Source organism: Chenopodium album, chromosome 17, assembly GCF_948465745.1.
Source record: "Chenopodium album chromosome 17, dcCheAlbu1.1, whole genome shotgun sequence".
Taxonomy (NCBI): domain Eukaryota; kingdom Viridiplantae; phylum Streptophyta; class Magnoliopsida; order Caryophyllales; family Amaranthaceae; genus Chenopodium; species Chenopodium album.
Window position 1 is genome coordinate 44,325,392 of NC_137850.1, and position 14,641 is coordinate 44,340,032.

Consider the following 14,641-nt stretch of genomic DNA (forward strand, 5'->3'; position numbering starts at 1 on the left):
CGGCAGGTTTTTCTCAAGTGGTTTGCAATTGTGTCCAGCATATAAACAATTGTGCATTTTTAATAACCAACAATGAAATAATTGTAATATCCAACAAATAAATAATTGTAATATACATAACTGTTTTCACTCAGTGTGAAATAAGAAAATCCAAACCAACTCACAAACACTACATTTGATTCCAAATAATCTTTATTGCACAGCTACTAAATAATTAAAATGAGAGAGAGAGGAGGGAGAGAGAGGATGTAGTACAGGTCTTTAACACTCGCATCCAGTTGACCTCTGCTGGTTGCTATTTGCAACATCAATTGTATCCGGCAAATATCTTCCAGAAGCAATCGACAGCACAACCAGAACAATAAGAAAGATAAGAGTGTCAGTACTTAAAAACATGAAAAACAAACAATTAAATTAGGGTAAAATGGCAACTTTCATCGTACAATCAAGGCTATTTTTCTTGTTCATCTGCTCAATTGAAAGGAGTCTAAAAAGCTAAAATACGAGTCCGGTTGTATCATGGACTGATGGATATCCTGGGCATCACACAATCACCTAAACATGCCATGATAAAACCTAATTCCTACTAGCTCAATAGCCAACGCAAATTCAACCACATTGATGATCATAACCTCATAGAAATGCAGCAAAACTGAGAAAAATGGTTAATATCATGGAGAATGTGGAGTGTGACAGTGATTATTGCGGTTACAACAGACCTACAGAAGATTTTAAAAACAGCCAATATGCATGAAGATGACCTACACAGACAACACTGTACAGATACTAGTATACTACGCATACTAATGATTATTTAAAACCCATAACTCGCTGAGAATTATTACTCCTAATCAGATCTACCATATTACAACATCAGTGTATCACAGCAGACTTTTGCATTTAGTTAGACATGAGGAGAACAAAGAGTTATCAGCAGGGAAACTAAGATTAAGTACGAATTGAGTAAGAGATAAAGAGCATCTAAAACAAACAAAAAAAAACCAAAAACAAAATGAGGCTCAAACAATCAGATTAATTCCAATGCTAACTAGAAGCCATGACAATTTCATGCTCAAGAGATTCAGATTAACTTACATCTCTTCTTCTTCACCGCTCTTCAAAGCATTTTTTGCTATGCATTGAAAAGCTTCTTCAACATTTAAGCCCTCCTTTGCTGAGGTCTCAAAGTAAGGAATATTCCCCTTTGATGCACACCAAGCCCGAGCCTTTTTCTCAGGAACCTGTCATTATTCAATTGAAAATCGTTATTCGCTAGGCATAATTAATAGAAGCACTGCATGTTCAGCGACCAACATATTGATCACCATCACATATCAATGATTAAAATTGGCTAAATCTGAACTTACCACTCTACTGTTTCCACCATCAACATCAACTTTGTTTCCTATGACAACAAAGGGGAAGTTTTCTGGATCTGAGGGGCTAGCCTGTAACATAAAAACAGAAAAAAGTTTAATATTGAAACAAGCAATTCCATAACATGAAATAAAAAGGGGAGAAACAAGGTATGAAAAAAAATATAAGAGGGGAAACATTCCCGCCATACATCTTTATATCATGCATACACAAGAGCGCATAAATGATATTAGAAGGATTTCATTATAAGATATTTAATAGCAGAGGCCTCAAACTTGATTAACAGGCCAATGCCTCTTTAAATGTAACTTGCAAGTAGTTCTAATAATTTGATATTAAGGAGATAGCCTACTAAATAAATTCCCGTCCACTTGCATTAAATTTTGTATAACCCTGGCCCAACAAATATAAACCTCTGCAACAAAGTGTTAAGAAGCTTCAAGTGATTGAACCATAGGCAAGTGAACAGGATTCTACAGAGCTGATTAATACAAAGGAAGCAAGTCCTTTCCCTTACACATGACCCTAAATTGCATCACCAGAGAGAGAGCGAGAGCGAGAGCGAGAGAGAGAGAGAGAGAGAGAGAACTAAGGAGGGGGTGGTGTACCTGTATGAGAAACTCTTCCCTCCAGTTATTTAAATTGTCAAATGACTTCATAGAGTTGACATCATACACAAGAACACAGCAATCTGCACCACGATAAAAAGCAACGCCTAGACTCTGGAATCTTTCCTGTCCAGCTGTATCCCATATCTGCAAGAATGAGTTATCAACCAAGTTTAGAGATACGTTCTTCAAGCATAATCAAAATGAGGATACAAATTGTTGACAACAAAAGCTTAAAAGTCACTTAGATCACATCCTCAATTTCATAGAATTAAAGTAACTATTTGCATAATACTATAATAGCAGTAAGTTGGCACAAACAAGCAAAAGTGAAATGCCTTCAGCTTATCTGCCAGCCTGACTGCTGAAAGGTGATACTACATTCGACTGACAAAATAATTGCCAACTACTAATATACACTGAGAGTTCTAATCATGACCAAAAGCAAAAGATTATAGAGGCCATAGAATGTGAAGAATTTAAATATAATATACCCACATTAAGCTTTGCATCTTAAGTTCATTTTTACCCCACTTTGCAAGTAAGATTGTCCCTATTTCCCGTCAATACAAGCAATTGCAATTGGCAGCATTTCGGTTCATGTAAGATTACTCTCTAAGTCTCTATTCCCCGCGTTGAATGTAAGATTACTCTCTAAGTCTCTATTTTCAGCTATATGAGACAAATGGTATACAATTTATTTATTCATCCTTCAAAGATGGAAATCGCAGCATACACATGCAGTATGTAAGACTGTAAGTCATGTTTGTCAGCATCAAAATGGATACAAAATTAGCAATCCCCAAAGTCCCAACCATTCAACACGCTGAATTCCACAAACTGTAAGAAGCACTGGCAGACAGCTCAAATACTCTTCCATAGCAGCATTCTGATATGCAATAGTCCTCTAAATGCCCAACTTACAAGATCATATAGCACAGAAGAAAGAGAGGAATTCAGAAAGAATCTATCCCCAAAGAGAATGGAATTAAAAAGCCACCTTTAAAAGCTGCCAAAGTAATTTGGCAGCTAGACCAATATAAGACACAGGTTACAGGCCTATTGTAAACATCATAAATAAGAAAAGTTGAAAATCAACTGATGTACAATTTAGAGTACGGACCTGTAAAGTGAAAAGCCGGTCATCAAACTGAACTTCCTTGGTCAAAAAATCTGCACCGATAGTGGCCTTGTATTGGTTGCTGAATTTCTTATTTACATATCTAATCACGCGAGTTAAAGGTAGCAACTCTAGAGGAGATAATGTAACTAGCACAATCACCTATATAATTATTAGAACTTCCTATCCACTACACAACCGAAAACGATAATTCCTTATCTACTTTATAAGTATGTCACAACACAAGGATACTGATTCATCAATGAGGTCTTCCCCACTCTGCAAACGCACAGCAAGACAAATGAGAACATGAAGAAGGCAAATTTAACGAAAAAAGAAAGAGTGTATTAATTTGTAAACACTTTTTCTACTCATATGACCATATGAACATAATTCAATTTTTTATCAGAAACTCATACAACCATGCAGTCAAGCTTAACGACTTTGCAGTTATCAGAGGTAAACTTTGATAATTTTTTAAAGGAAACATATTTTGATACTCATATCAATCAGAATTCTCTAAGCTTTATTGAACCTAAATTAGTCAATTCTATGTAATTTCCAACTTCACTGAATTTGTCGATCCTACTTTTAAATATTCTTTCAGGTGCAATTTCCAGCATTAAAAATTTTGCTAAGAATATTAAATAATTGACATGTTGTAGCTAAAATAATTCTGTACTAAATTAAATAACAGCAAAAATTTAAACCTAAATTAATAATCTACTATCAAAATTTAGTAACAAAACAACAAAATTAAAAATAATTCACGATTTCAGGACAATTACACATTAAATCGGAAGGAAAACAATAATTGAAGATCAAATTAAGTTCAAACCTACTTCACTAAATTGCTGTCTTACACCTGAATCAATCAATTCACCGCAATAATCAACTTGAGTATGTGTAATCTCCAAATTAACTGAAGTGTTGATCCTACAATTACATGATGTTTCAGGTGCAATTTTCAGCAATAATATCAAACAATTGACATACTATAGCTAAAATAATCCAGAGTAATTAACAAAAACAGCAAAAATGCAAAAAGTAAAACCTAAATTAGCAATTTATTATCAAAATTCAGTTACAAAACAACACAATTGCATATAATTCACGACAATTACACATAAAATCAGAATGAAAACAACAATTGAAGATCAAATCAAGTTCAAACCTAAAAAAACAGCAAAAACAATACATAGAATTGAATGATTTACACGAAATTAAAACCCTAAAAAACTGCAGAGATCGCGAGTAAAAAACAAGAGATGAAGTACAAACCCGCTATCACCGAGAATGATGACCTTCAAGAGAGTTCTCCTTCGCGACGGCATCTTGAAATTCTGGAAATCGGTGATCTAGAGGAGAGAGAAAGTGAAGAACAGCAAAGAAGAGAGAGAAAACGAGGAGGTGGGCAATCAATGAAGGAGTAGGACCTTTCTGGGAGTATAAAAAGTAAAGTGAATCATGGGATTGTGATACTCATCGTTTATAAAGTGTTGGGACTTTCCTGAATTTTTTATCCCATCATGCATCGTGGCTTACTAGGATTTCGACTCTGTTTCGGACCAGAGTGTCAATTAGATGTTCGGATCGGGTGAGGTGGGGTTAGGTTATGTTGGGTCGGGTAAGTCAAATTTTTAAGTTGAGTAATTATTGTGTCATTATAATTGTAATTTGAATTGGATGTATTTCAAGTTGGTTTGAGTGTGGTTTTGACACCTCTATTAATCGGATCCGTTTTGTAATATTCGCAACACTTGTTATTTTTTTTAGAAAGTCCGTATTTATCGAATATTGTACTCTCCCTGCTCTTTGTATTGCACATAATTTGTAAGAAATATGGTTAGATTCATTTAAATATGTAATTTTTATAATATCAATTTTTTAATAATTTATCGAGCTCGCGATTTTTCCTTCTCTATAAAAATCATCTCAAAGGTTGAGTCAAATTGGTTCATCCAACGTTGCATATATACAGAGTATTAGCTGAGTCTATAATTCCAAAATTGAGCCGAGGGTTTTTTTTTATCACATTGTTGATTTGTTGGTGACCTATTATTCTTTTAGAAAATAAATTAGTGAAGGGTCATCTTTATATACTAAGGAATACGATTTTATCCTATTCTATAAAAATCATCTTTAAAGGTTCCATCCTATGTTGTATATATACGAGTATTAGCTAGGGGAGTATACGCTCCAGTTTGGATTGATACCGAATAGAATAGATAAATTGAGCAGATGGTTTTTGACCCTGGAAAAACCTTATTTTGTTTTTTTTAACCAGATTGATGACCAATTTACCTTTTAAAAAATAAATCAGTGACGGGTTATATTTATATATTTTTATTAGTAAAAATACTAAGCTTGAATATGTTTATTGTTTTATTCCAATTGACTTGCATATTAAGATTAGGATATATGTAATAATTTTGTGGAAAGAAAAAAAGGTTGCTAAATTTACTTTTTTAGATGTTATCATAAAATTAATTCGGTCTAAAATTGAACCTTAAATTAAATGAAGTTTTTGGTCCTGGTTGAAAATTTTCAATCCAATTCCAGATCTGTCGAAATAAGTAATTTAATTCCGATGTTTTGATTCGATATGGTGCTCGATGCAAAACCTTGAAAAAAAAAAAACAAATATCTTATATGTAGTACTCCACTAACAAAAGGCCTATGAAATAAATAAAAACATTACATATGTATATATATGCACTAAGAAAGAGTACCCAAAGAAGTTTTAACAAGATATGCGCGTGATCAATCCTATTAAATAGCAACACATCGTAGATAATAAATACCTCAAATTTAGTTTAATCCTTGAATATGAATTGAATTAAACAAAAATAGAGAAAGGAGGCCAACCAATGGTTCCTATTATGTAGGAGGTGGATGGAGTAGGAAATGACGTTGCCCATTTTCTTGTTAGATCTTTCATTAGCATGACCTTTCTTTTTACTCCCTCTTCTTTTGTGAATCAAATGCCCTTCTCCTCCTCATAAGGTTGCCTTCTACCATATCCTTCTCTTTCCCCTCTCCCCGTTTTCGATTATTAATAAATTTTTGTGATATATGCATTCATAATAAGCGTTGAGAAAAGATTTTCTTAACTTTGTTGATTTATTTTCCAATTTTTATAAGACTTATTATTATGTGTTTTAATGGCTTGTCATGACATTTTGTTATTAATAATTTTGTTATATGGATTTAGGAGTCATTTGTTTGGAGAAGCGGCAACATTATAAAATCACATATCAGTCGGTGAATTTTACTAACAAGATTTTAAAGAATGGGTTCATCAGATAATGGTAGCGATTCTTCATCATCTCAGTCTGAATCTCCTCCAAATTCAAATAATTCATCATCATCGTCATCAGATAGTAATAATAACTCTTCCCCTCCTCCTTCGTCGGATTCTTCATCATCATCATCCGATAACAATAACAACAACAACAACAATTCACCCCCTCCTCCACCATCGGATTCATCTTCTAATAAGTCACCCCCGCCATCACAATCACCGCCACCACCACCGCCGCCGCCTCCTCAATCATCCGACAATAACAACATCAATAAAAGCAATGGCAATAACAACAACTCGCCGCCGCCACCACCACCTCCTTCCTCGTCTAAAAACAAGTCTCCATCACCACCACCTCCAAGTTCATCGAAAGGTTCGCGGTCTTCATCTTCGCATTCTCCTCCATCACTAAGTGATGATTCTTCGTCTCCACCATCGTCGTCGTCATCTAATAATAATAATGTTACTCTAATAGTTGGACTTGTGGTTACCCTTGGGGTCTCATTATTGCTACTGATAGTCATAGTGGTTGTTTGCTCTAAAAGGAGAAAAAACAAACGACATGACACCATGCAATATTATGGAGGTCCTTCAAGTAATGGTATGAATTTTATTATTATCGATCATTATTTTCCTTTTCTTATAGTGTGATAATCATTGTCTTAATTATATACAATGGATATTTTAAATTTTTAAAACTAATAGTATTCGATGTCAAATAACATTAGCACCTTTTTCACTTGTCATTTCTTACCTAGACAAATAGACAATAATAAGTTTCCAATTCATAAAATAATGTTACTAATTATTATTGTTGATATATACATTCAGTTCAACTTAACAATATGATACTTATTAATCTTCTTATGTCCTATCATTCCAATAATTGTCATTTTATTTCTGGATAAAGATTGTCATTTATTTAAATTTAAGCCACGAATAAAAGACATATTATACTACTTCTATCACAAAAACAACAATCAAATTTGTATTGTGTGTATATTGGTAGAAGGGATATATCGGTCGTTGGACAATCACCCTCAAGCCAAACACTATTTCTACCTAAACTAACCTAAGACAAGTGTAGGGCAAGTAAAGGATCGTATCCACAGGGAATGGGTATGAGTACACCGAGAATATGAAACGGTTGTAATCTAGTTCGGTCACAAATGGGAGGTTTGATTAAATAACTACTATATGGAGACAAACACTAGGGGGGAAATGGGAATCGACACCAACCAAACCAATGAATCAAAACAATAGGCAAGCATATACACAAAATTGGGTGATAGAAAGGGCACTCAACATTGTCTTCTTTCGAAGCCACCACACTAAGCATTCTTAAACCAAACTCAACTACTAAGATAGGCCAACCAAGTCTTAATAATAGGAAGTAGACTACTAACTCGGGTTCGTCTTTCGATCGGTTCGAGATAGTACTAAGGCACAAATAATTGGGATTTCTCACCTAATTATTGCAACTAAGACTACTACATCATCCAAACAAGGAACCGCAATCAAAATAGAAATTCGGTCTAATCATACAAGAAAAGGTTCACTTCTCTCGAAACTACAATACTAAGCAATCCTAAACTAAACTCGACTAACAAGATAGGCCAACCAAGTTTTAACGATGGGAAGTAGACTACTAACTCGGGTTTTTCTTTCGATCGGTTCGAGATAGTACTAAGGCACAAATAATTGGGATTTCTCTCCTAATTACCGCAACTAAGACTACTACATCATCCAAACGAGGTACCGTAATCAAGAGGAATTTAGCATAATCATACAAGAAATGGCTCACAACTAGACCTCATCTTTCAATGCAAGCATAGAAGTGAATACATGAGCAATAAGTGGCCATCCGATTACACATGCAATTAACCAATTCTTTAACAATCAATCATCAACCCAAAATGAACATGCAAATACAAACATCAATTAACCCATGGCTTGGTTGGGTCTTCACCCAACCCCTAGTTAAGAAACTACTCACTAAACATGGTGAAAAACATTCTAACAACAATATCTAAGTTCAAAATTAATCTAACAAATTGAAGAGAGTAGTAAGAACAAAGTAGATTGAACATGCAACAACAATTAACCATAATTAAGAGAGAAATCTTCAATTCAAGCAATTAAAAACAGAAAATAAAGAGTAAGGGATAGAGGAAAGAGATTACTAATGAAGCTTCAAGGTTGAGAAAATGTTGAAAGGAAGAATACAAACTTCAATTAATCTACTTCAATGATAGAGTTTGAGAGAAACTAAGCTAATTAATAAGATTTAAGAGAGTTAAGGGCCTAAGAAGACTAAAGGGAAGAAGGTGATCTTCTCCAAGGAAAAAGATGCAGAAAACTGAAGCCAAGGGTCGTATTTATACACCCCGAAATAACATTGTAAAATCCGCCCAAAAAGTCGGGTCTGCATGTAGGAGCGCCCGCTCCTCAGGCTGGAGCGCCCTCTCCTGGCTCTTGCGCGCCCTCTCCTCCTGCAGCAATTTGAGGCAGTTTGTAGGAAAACAGGGAGGAGCGCCCGCTCCTATTTAGGTGCACGCCCGCTCCTAAAAGTGCAGGGGAGGCAGAATGTGGCAGTTCAGGCAGGAGTGCCCGCTCCTAACAGGCTGCACGCCCGCTCCTGCTTTCCTTTGCTTCCAAAGAGTATTTCTTCATGCTTATGCTATTTAGCCCATTTTTCATCGTACCTACAAGCACGAGCACACGCATAAAAAGAAACGGGGAAGCCAAAAGATGCAAATTAGCACAAGAGGAGTTAGAAAAAGGGATTAAAGTAGGGGAAAGAGTACAAAATTGTGTTTAGAAAGCCATGATAAGTGGACAAATAAAACACTTATCATATATTTACTAATATATTGTATGAATGAATATCTTATGCATTAGCAATTATCCTTGTCAAATATTTTCGTTTTTCTAATTTTTATCTTTCACAATAAAATACAATACTAATTAATCTCTTTATGGTTAATTTCATTAATTATGTACTAGGCCAACAATATAACGGCCAACAACAATATAGTAGCCAACATGCACCTTGGCACACAAGCCCTGGTCAACACCAAGACTCAAACAACTACGCTACAGGTCCAAAGGGTATGTCCTCGGCACAATGGGGGGGTGGCGGCGGCCAACCAATGATGCCGCCCCCGCCTATGATGAGCGCGGATATGAGTAGTGCAAACTACTCCTCAGGGCCAACAGGTCCTGCCTTACCACCACCTCACCCATCAGTAGCCCTTGGGTTTAGTAAAAGCACCTTCACATACGACGAGCTAGCAGCCGCGACAAATGGCTTCTCCAAGGAACGATTGTTGGGTCAAGGAGGGTTTGGTTATGTCCACAAAGGGTTGCTACCTAATGGCAAGGAAATAGCCGTGAAGAGCCTTAAGTCGGGGAGCGGCCAAGGCGAAAGAGAGTTCCAAGCTGAAGTTGAGATCATTAGTAGGGTGCATCATCGACATCTTGTATCTCTTGCGGGTTATTGTATTGCAGGAGGTCAAAGGATGCTTGTTTATGAGTTTGTTCCTAACAATACTCTTGAGTTTCATCTTCATGGTAATGCCGCTATTTATAGTCTATATTATTCCGATCTTTATATCAAAATAATATACCACATTTATATTAGTTCAGTCTCTTCAAAATAATGTGACATTCATCGACATCTTCAAAAGATTTTTTTTTTTTTTTGAAAAAATCTTTAAAAGAATTTTAATAACAATTATAAACTTATGTATGTCTTATGACGGTATTTTACCTTAAATCCTTATAGTTGATGTTGATCTGATTATATATAGCAATCATGAATTTTATTATTGCAACGAATCAAGTGTATACAGTGTATTCAATTACAACTACTTTTGTCGAATAGGGTATTACTTTAATATGTTCAATCCCATATATGTTATTTTGTAGGTAAAGATCGTCCAGTCATGGATTTCAATACGAGAATGAAAATTGCACTTGGATCTGCTAAGGGCCTAGCTTACCTTCATGAAGATTGTATGAACCACAACTAACATGTTCCTTTCATTTTATAATTAAGCATTTTATAAGAAGTATTTTTTTTTTTTAATTTCTGTATAGAAATAGTTAACATATATTTGTACATATAGGTCACCCACGAATTATACATAGAGACATTAAAACCGCGAACATTTTGATTGATAATTGCTTTGAGGCCAAGGTTTGCGCATTCCTCTTCATATACGTACTTCGTCCTAATAATATTTGCTAATTGTTGAAACATGACATTGTAACTGATTATAAGAGCTAACATTTTCATTCAGGTAGCTGATTTTGGCTTAGCTAAGCTTTCATCGGACACATTCACTCATGTGTCAACGCGTGTCATGGGAACATTTGGGTAACGTCAAGTCCTTCACTTGGTTCATTGCAGCTATAAGCTCAATATTATCCATTGTTGGTTACAAAATCTTCCTTGTATAGTACTCACGTACACCATACACATAGATCGATCTTGGTGTATTCATATGTAGGCTTTGATCATTTTTTGCTCATTGAAATTCTCCAAATAAAATAGCATAATATGGTCATATGAGTAATAAATACGCTTAAATTTATAACTTAGGTGTACCCGAGTACAGTATGGAAGTTTTTATTATTGTTGGTCATATAAGAAAGTGGATCAAGACCTATTTTAATTTCTAATCTCTTGAAACCCAGGTACTTGGCACCAGAATATGCATCAAGTGGAAAATTGACTGAGAAATCTGATGTTTTCTCATTTGGTGTCATGCTATTGGAGCTAGTCACGGGCCGTCGCCCTATCGATCCTTCATCTGAAGAAGAGGATAGCTTAGTAGATTGGGTTAGTCATTTTATTTACATAATAGTTTCTCATTTTCATTGGTTCAAATGTTCAATTCATTACATAAAAATCGAGCATATATAGCTAAATCTCAGTTTCATTAACCTTGCAAATAATTTGTTACTATTTACTTGTTGCTAACTAGATACATAAGTTTAAAACATGATTTTTTTTAGTACTTTAAAACATCATATGAATAATAACTACAATATCTAATGTATGTGATACACATAAACAGGCTAGACCACTTATTGCACGAGCAATGGATGAAGGAAATTTCAGTGGACTCGTCGATCCACGTTTAGAGGGTGAATTTGATTCCGAAGAGATGATGCGTTTGATCGCATGTTCTGGTGCATCCATAAGACATTCTGGTAAAAGGAGGCCGAAAATGAGCCAGGTGAACATACTCGTATTAATCTTTGTACTATTATTATATGCACTAACTATTTCAATTACGTACTAACATCTTCTCAAACATATACACATAAAAATAACACAAATACTAGTAACTCAAATTGGATGGAGCAACTTTAGTACATACTTACACTAATTATAAATATATTTGATTGATTTATTATGGTCTTTAAAAATAATCATCTAATGAAATAAAATAAGAGGGAGCCCCGGTTAATCTCAAAGATTAACATTTCAGTTTATCTCCTCTCACAACTTTATGCATTGATTTTTGTGCCACTTAATAATATGTGAAAATTGTTACATGAATAACAGATTGTAAGAGCATTAGAGGGTGATGTATCATTGGACGACTTGAATGAAGGAGCAAAGGCTAGAAATGGTAGCACACTAGTTGGCTCCAGTGGCGGTAGCTCAGACTATGATACCATTTCATACAACAATGACATGAAGAAGTTTAGAAGAGCAGCGCTTAACAGTACAGATTATCCAAGTAGTGAGTATGGAGCAACTAACGAGTATGGGCATACCTCCGGTTCTAGTGCCGAGATGTCGTCCTCAATGCCCAAAAGGACTAGCCCTTCGCCGAACCATTTTGTCTAGAAGGGAATTACATATTGTACAATTTGAATAACACTCCGACAATGTGGCAAGACGTACTACTCCAGCAAAGGAATAAGGAAAGGACGGATGAATTGGGAACGATCAGATTTTTCGTGAACTATATTTTTTCATTGATAACCCATTCTTGTTGTTCAAGTGTAACGCAGCTTGAAACAATTACGTGATTTAGGTGTCTACTTAAGATTTATTTTAATGTACGTTCTCAATCATGTTTTTTTTTATTGATAGAGAGATTGTAGTTTTATATATTGTGTTATGGAAACAAGTTGATGGTTAAATGAAACACAAAATGTGGTTTTTTTTTTTTTTTTTTTTTTTTTTGTAAGATATAATGGTCAAACATATTCTTTATCATTTTCTTTTTAAAAAAAAAAACATATACTCTGAATCTCATTGATAAACATATATTCTCACCCCTAAATATTATTGATAAATGTTCAACTTTGTTAGATTATTGAACTATCTTAAAAAGAAAAAATTATTGGACTAAATTATACAATAGTGGAATTTCTTTTTTCTCTATAAGAGGTAATGTTATGAAAGTAAAGACAAATCAATATAGTTAGGGTTATGTATTGGATTTGTGTGGAATAGAGACAACTAACAAATATGCAGTATGAAATATAATATGAGAAAATAAATATAATAAGGCCCTGATCAGTTCACCTTATTTTTGCTGAATGGAAATTATTTTTACTGATTTTCTATTGTATTTCTTCTTTAAATTTACTGATTTTTACAAAACTGAAATTATATTTACTGAACTGAAATTATTTTTGCTGAACTGAACTTATTTTTACTGAAAAATTAATTTTACTGAATTAAAATTATTTTTACTGAATATTATTTTTATAAGGTGAAGTGAACAGGGTCTAAATGCACAAAGCGGAGTATACATGGTTCAATCAACAGATAGTCGAATATTGATTGTGTTGTTAAGTGTTGTGTCAGACTAACAATAATATAAATGAAAGGCTCCAAGTTGTTTTTTTTCCAAAAAATGTTTTTTGTGGGCACCAAAAATGGAAAATACCGGAAAAAAAGGCAGTAATTGGAAAAACAGGGATAGTTGCTGAAACAGTCCCAGAAGATTGGGAAAAGGTTTGGAATAGTAGGGGGATGGGTTTTTTGACACTTAATTTGGTACATCCCATGTTATCCTTCTTGCGCGTTTTTTGAGGTTTGGGGTTGTTTTTGACTAGGAATGTGCCAATTGACCCCGGAACAGGGTGCTTGAGGGACAATTTGTGTTACCTGATGATGGAATATGAGATAAGATGATTCAAAAAAGATAAGATGATACTCAGATTACAAACACGAATAGTAGTATGATTATTATCTATAATCTATCAATCAACACACCACATTAATAATCAACACACATGTGAATAATAATATGATTATCCATATTTACATCATATAACATGTGTTCTTTTCCAATTCCAAGCCATAGTATCAAATCAAATCACACCAATATTATGGTTATATGACACCATTTTCCTTATATGAGATTATTATACTCTAATAATATCACTATTGTCAAGTCACATCATATAATGACATCACATCATTATAAATATAATTACATAATATGACATCATTATACTTATATGACATTATTATTGTCAAGTCACATAACTTTTTGACATTCTTGGTATTTTATAAACATTTTCATAGGTATGTTACGGTTTCAAACCACCTTACATGACCCCAAGAGTCACCCCACACATTCAGTATATTTTTTGAAAAAATGTCAAAATTGACCCGAAATCGTGTATTATAGCCTTCACTTTGGAAATTTTTTCACTTTTTTAGACCCGTAAAAAAAAATTGCCGAGATGCTTCCCATGGACCCTAATACACCCCGGGAGTCCATTTGGGTGGGTAAAACCATCTAATATGCCTTCAAAATTATCAATTTATCCGTTTACGACTTGCGCCGATTTCATAAACTCGAGGCTACCACGGACATTTATGACAACATATAATGATCATATATGGTTCCAAATGACATTATATGACCCCGGGATGTATCTCCTAGTATCTCGACACTTTTCGATACCAGGTCCTGAAACCTCCTAAATTCGCTAAAAAGTGTGTAGTATAGCCTTTAATTTTGCCTTTTTTTGACTTTTTTTTACCCGGAAAAAAAATTGTTGATAAGCTACCTAAAGACCCTAATACCCTCCCGGAGTCCAATTGGGTGGGTGGAATCATCCAATTTACCTTTAAGCATCAAATTTACCCATTTTCGTACACGCCTCTTGTATTGGCTATAAGCTTCAACGGGGACTTTACGTAGCCAACTTATAGTCGTATATTAGTCCAAACAATATCATATGACC

General features: G+C 34.5%; 2 protein-coding genes across 2 annotated transcripts; one reads left to right on the top strand and one right to left on the bottom strand.

Annotated features, from left to right (window-relative positions):
* Nucleotides 1–73: 73 nt before the first annotated feature.
* LOC145588128 (ras-related protein Rab7-like) lies at nt 74–4,555 on the bottom strand. Its single transcript, XM_081644776.1, has 7 exons — nt 4,387–4,555; nt 3,358–3,384; nt 3,109–3,208; nt 1,986–2,132; nt 1,368–1,448; nt 1,096–1,241; nt 74–328 (listed from the first exon to the last, which is right to left on the bottom strand). Exons 1-7 carry the CDS (start codon nt 4,437–4,439, stop codon nt 262–264), a joined length of 621 nt encoding a protein of 206 aa, XP_081500902.1. The 5' UTR covers nt 4,440–4,555; the 3' UTR covers nt 74–261.
* Nucleotides 4,556–6,397: 1,842 nt separating this feature from the next.
* Nucleotides 6,398–12,361, top strand: LOC145588129 (proline-rich receptor-like protein kinase PERK15). The gene is made up of 8 exons (XM_081644777.1): nt 6,398–7,004; nt 9,416–9,982; nt 10,340–10,426; nt 10,540–10,610; nt 10,714–10,790; nt 11,111–11,255; nt 11,494–11,655; nt 11,988–12,361. The coding sequence occupies exons 1-8, from the start codon at nt 6,398–6,400 to the stop codon at nt 12,273–12,275; spliced, it is 2,004 nt and encodes a 667-aa protein (XP_081500903.1). The 3' UTR covers nt 12,276–12,361.
* Nucleotides 12,362–14,641: the final 2,280 nt, after the last annotated feature.

Coding starts and splice junctions, on each gene's coding strand:
- LOC145588128 (XM_081644776.1), bottom strand. CDS start 4,439: ATGCCGTCGCGAAGGAGAACTCTCTTGAAGGTCATCATTCTCGGTGAT. Junction 3,209..3,357: donor AAGACCTCATTGATGAATCA/GTATCCTTGTGT, acceptor TCGCGTGATTAG/ATATGTAAATAAGAAATTCA. Junction 1,449..1,985: donor GGGAAGAGTTTCTCATACAG/GTACACCACCCC, acceptor TTTATGTTACAG/GCTAGCCCCTCAGATCCAGA.
- LOC145588129 (XM_081644777.1), top strand. CDS start 6,398: ATGGGTTCATCAGATAATGGTAGCGATTCTTCATCATCTCAGTCTGAA. Junction 7,005..9,415: donor ATATTATGGAGGTCCTTCAA/GTAATGGTATGA, acceptor ATTATGTACTAG/GCCAACAATATAACGGCCAA. Junction 10,791..11,110: donor CGTGTCATGGGAACATTTGG/GTAACGTCAAGT, acceptor CTTGAAACCCAG/GTACTTGGCACCAGAATATG.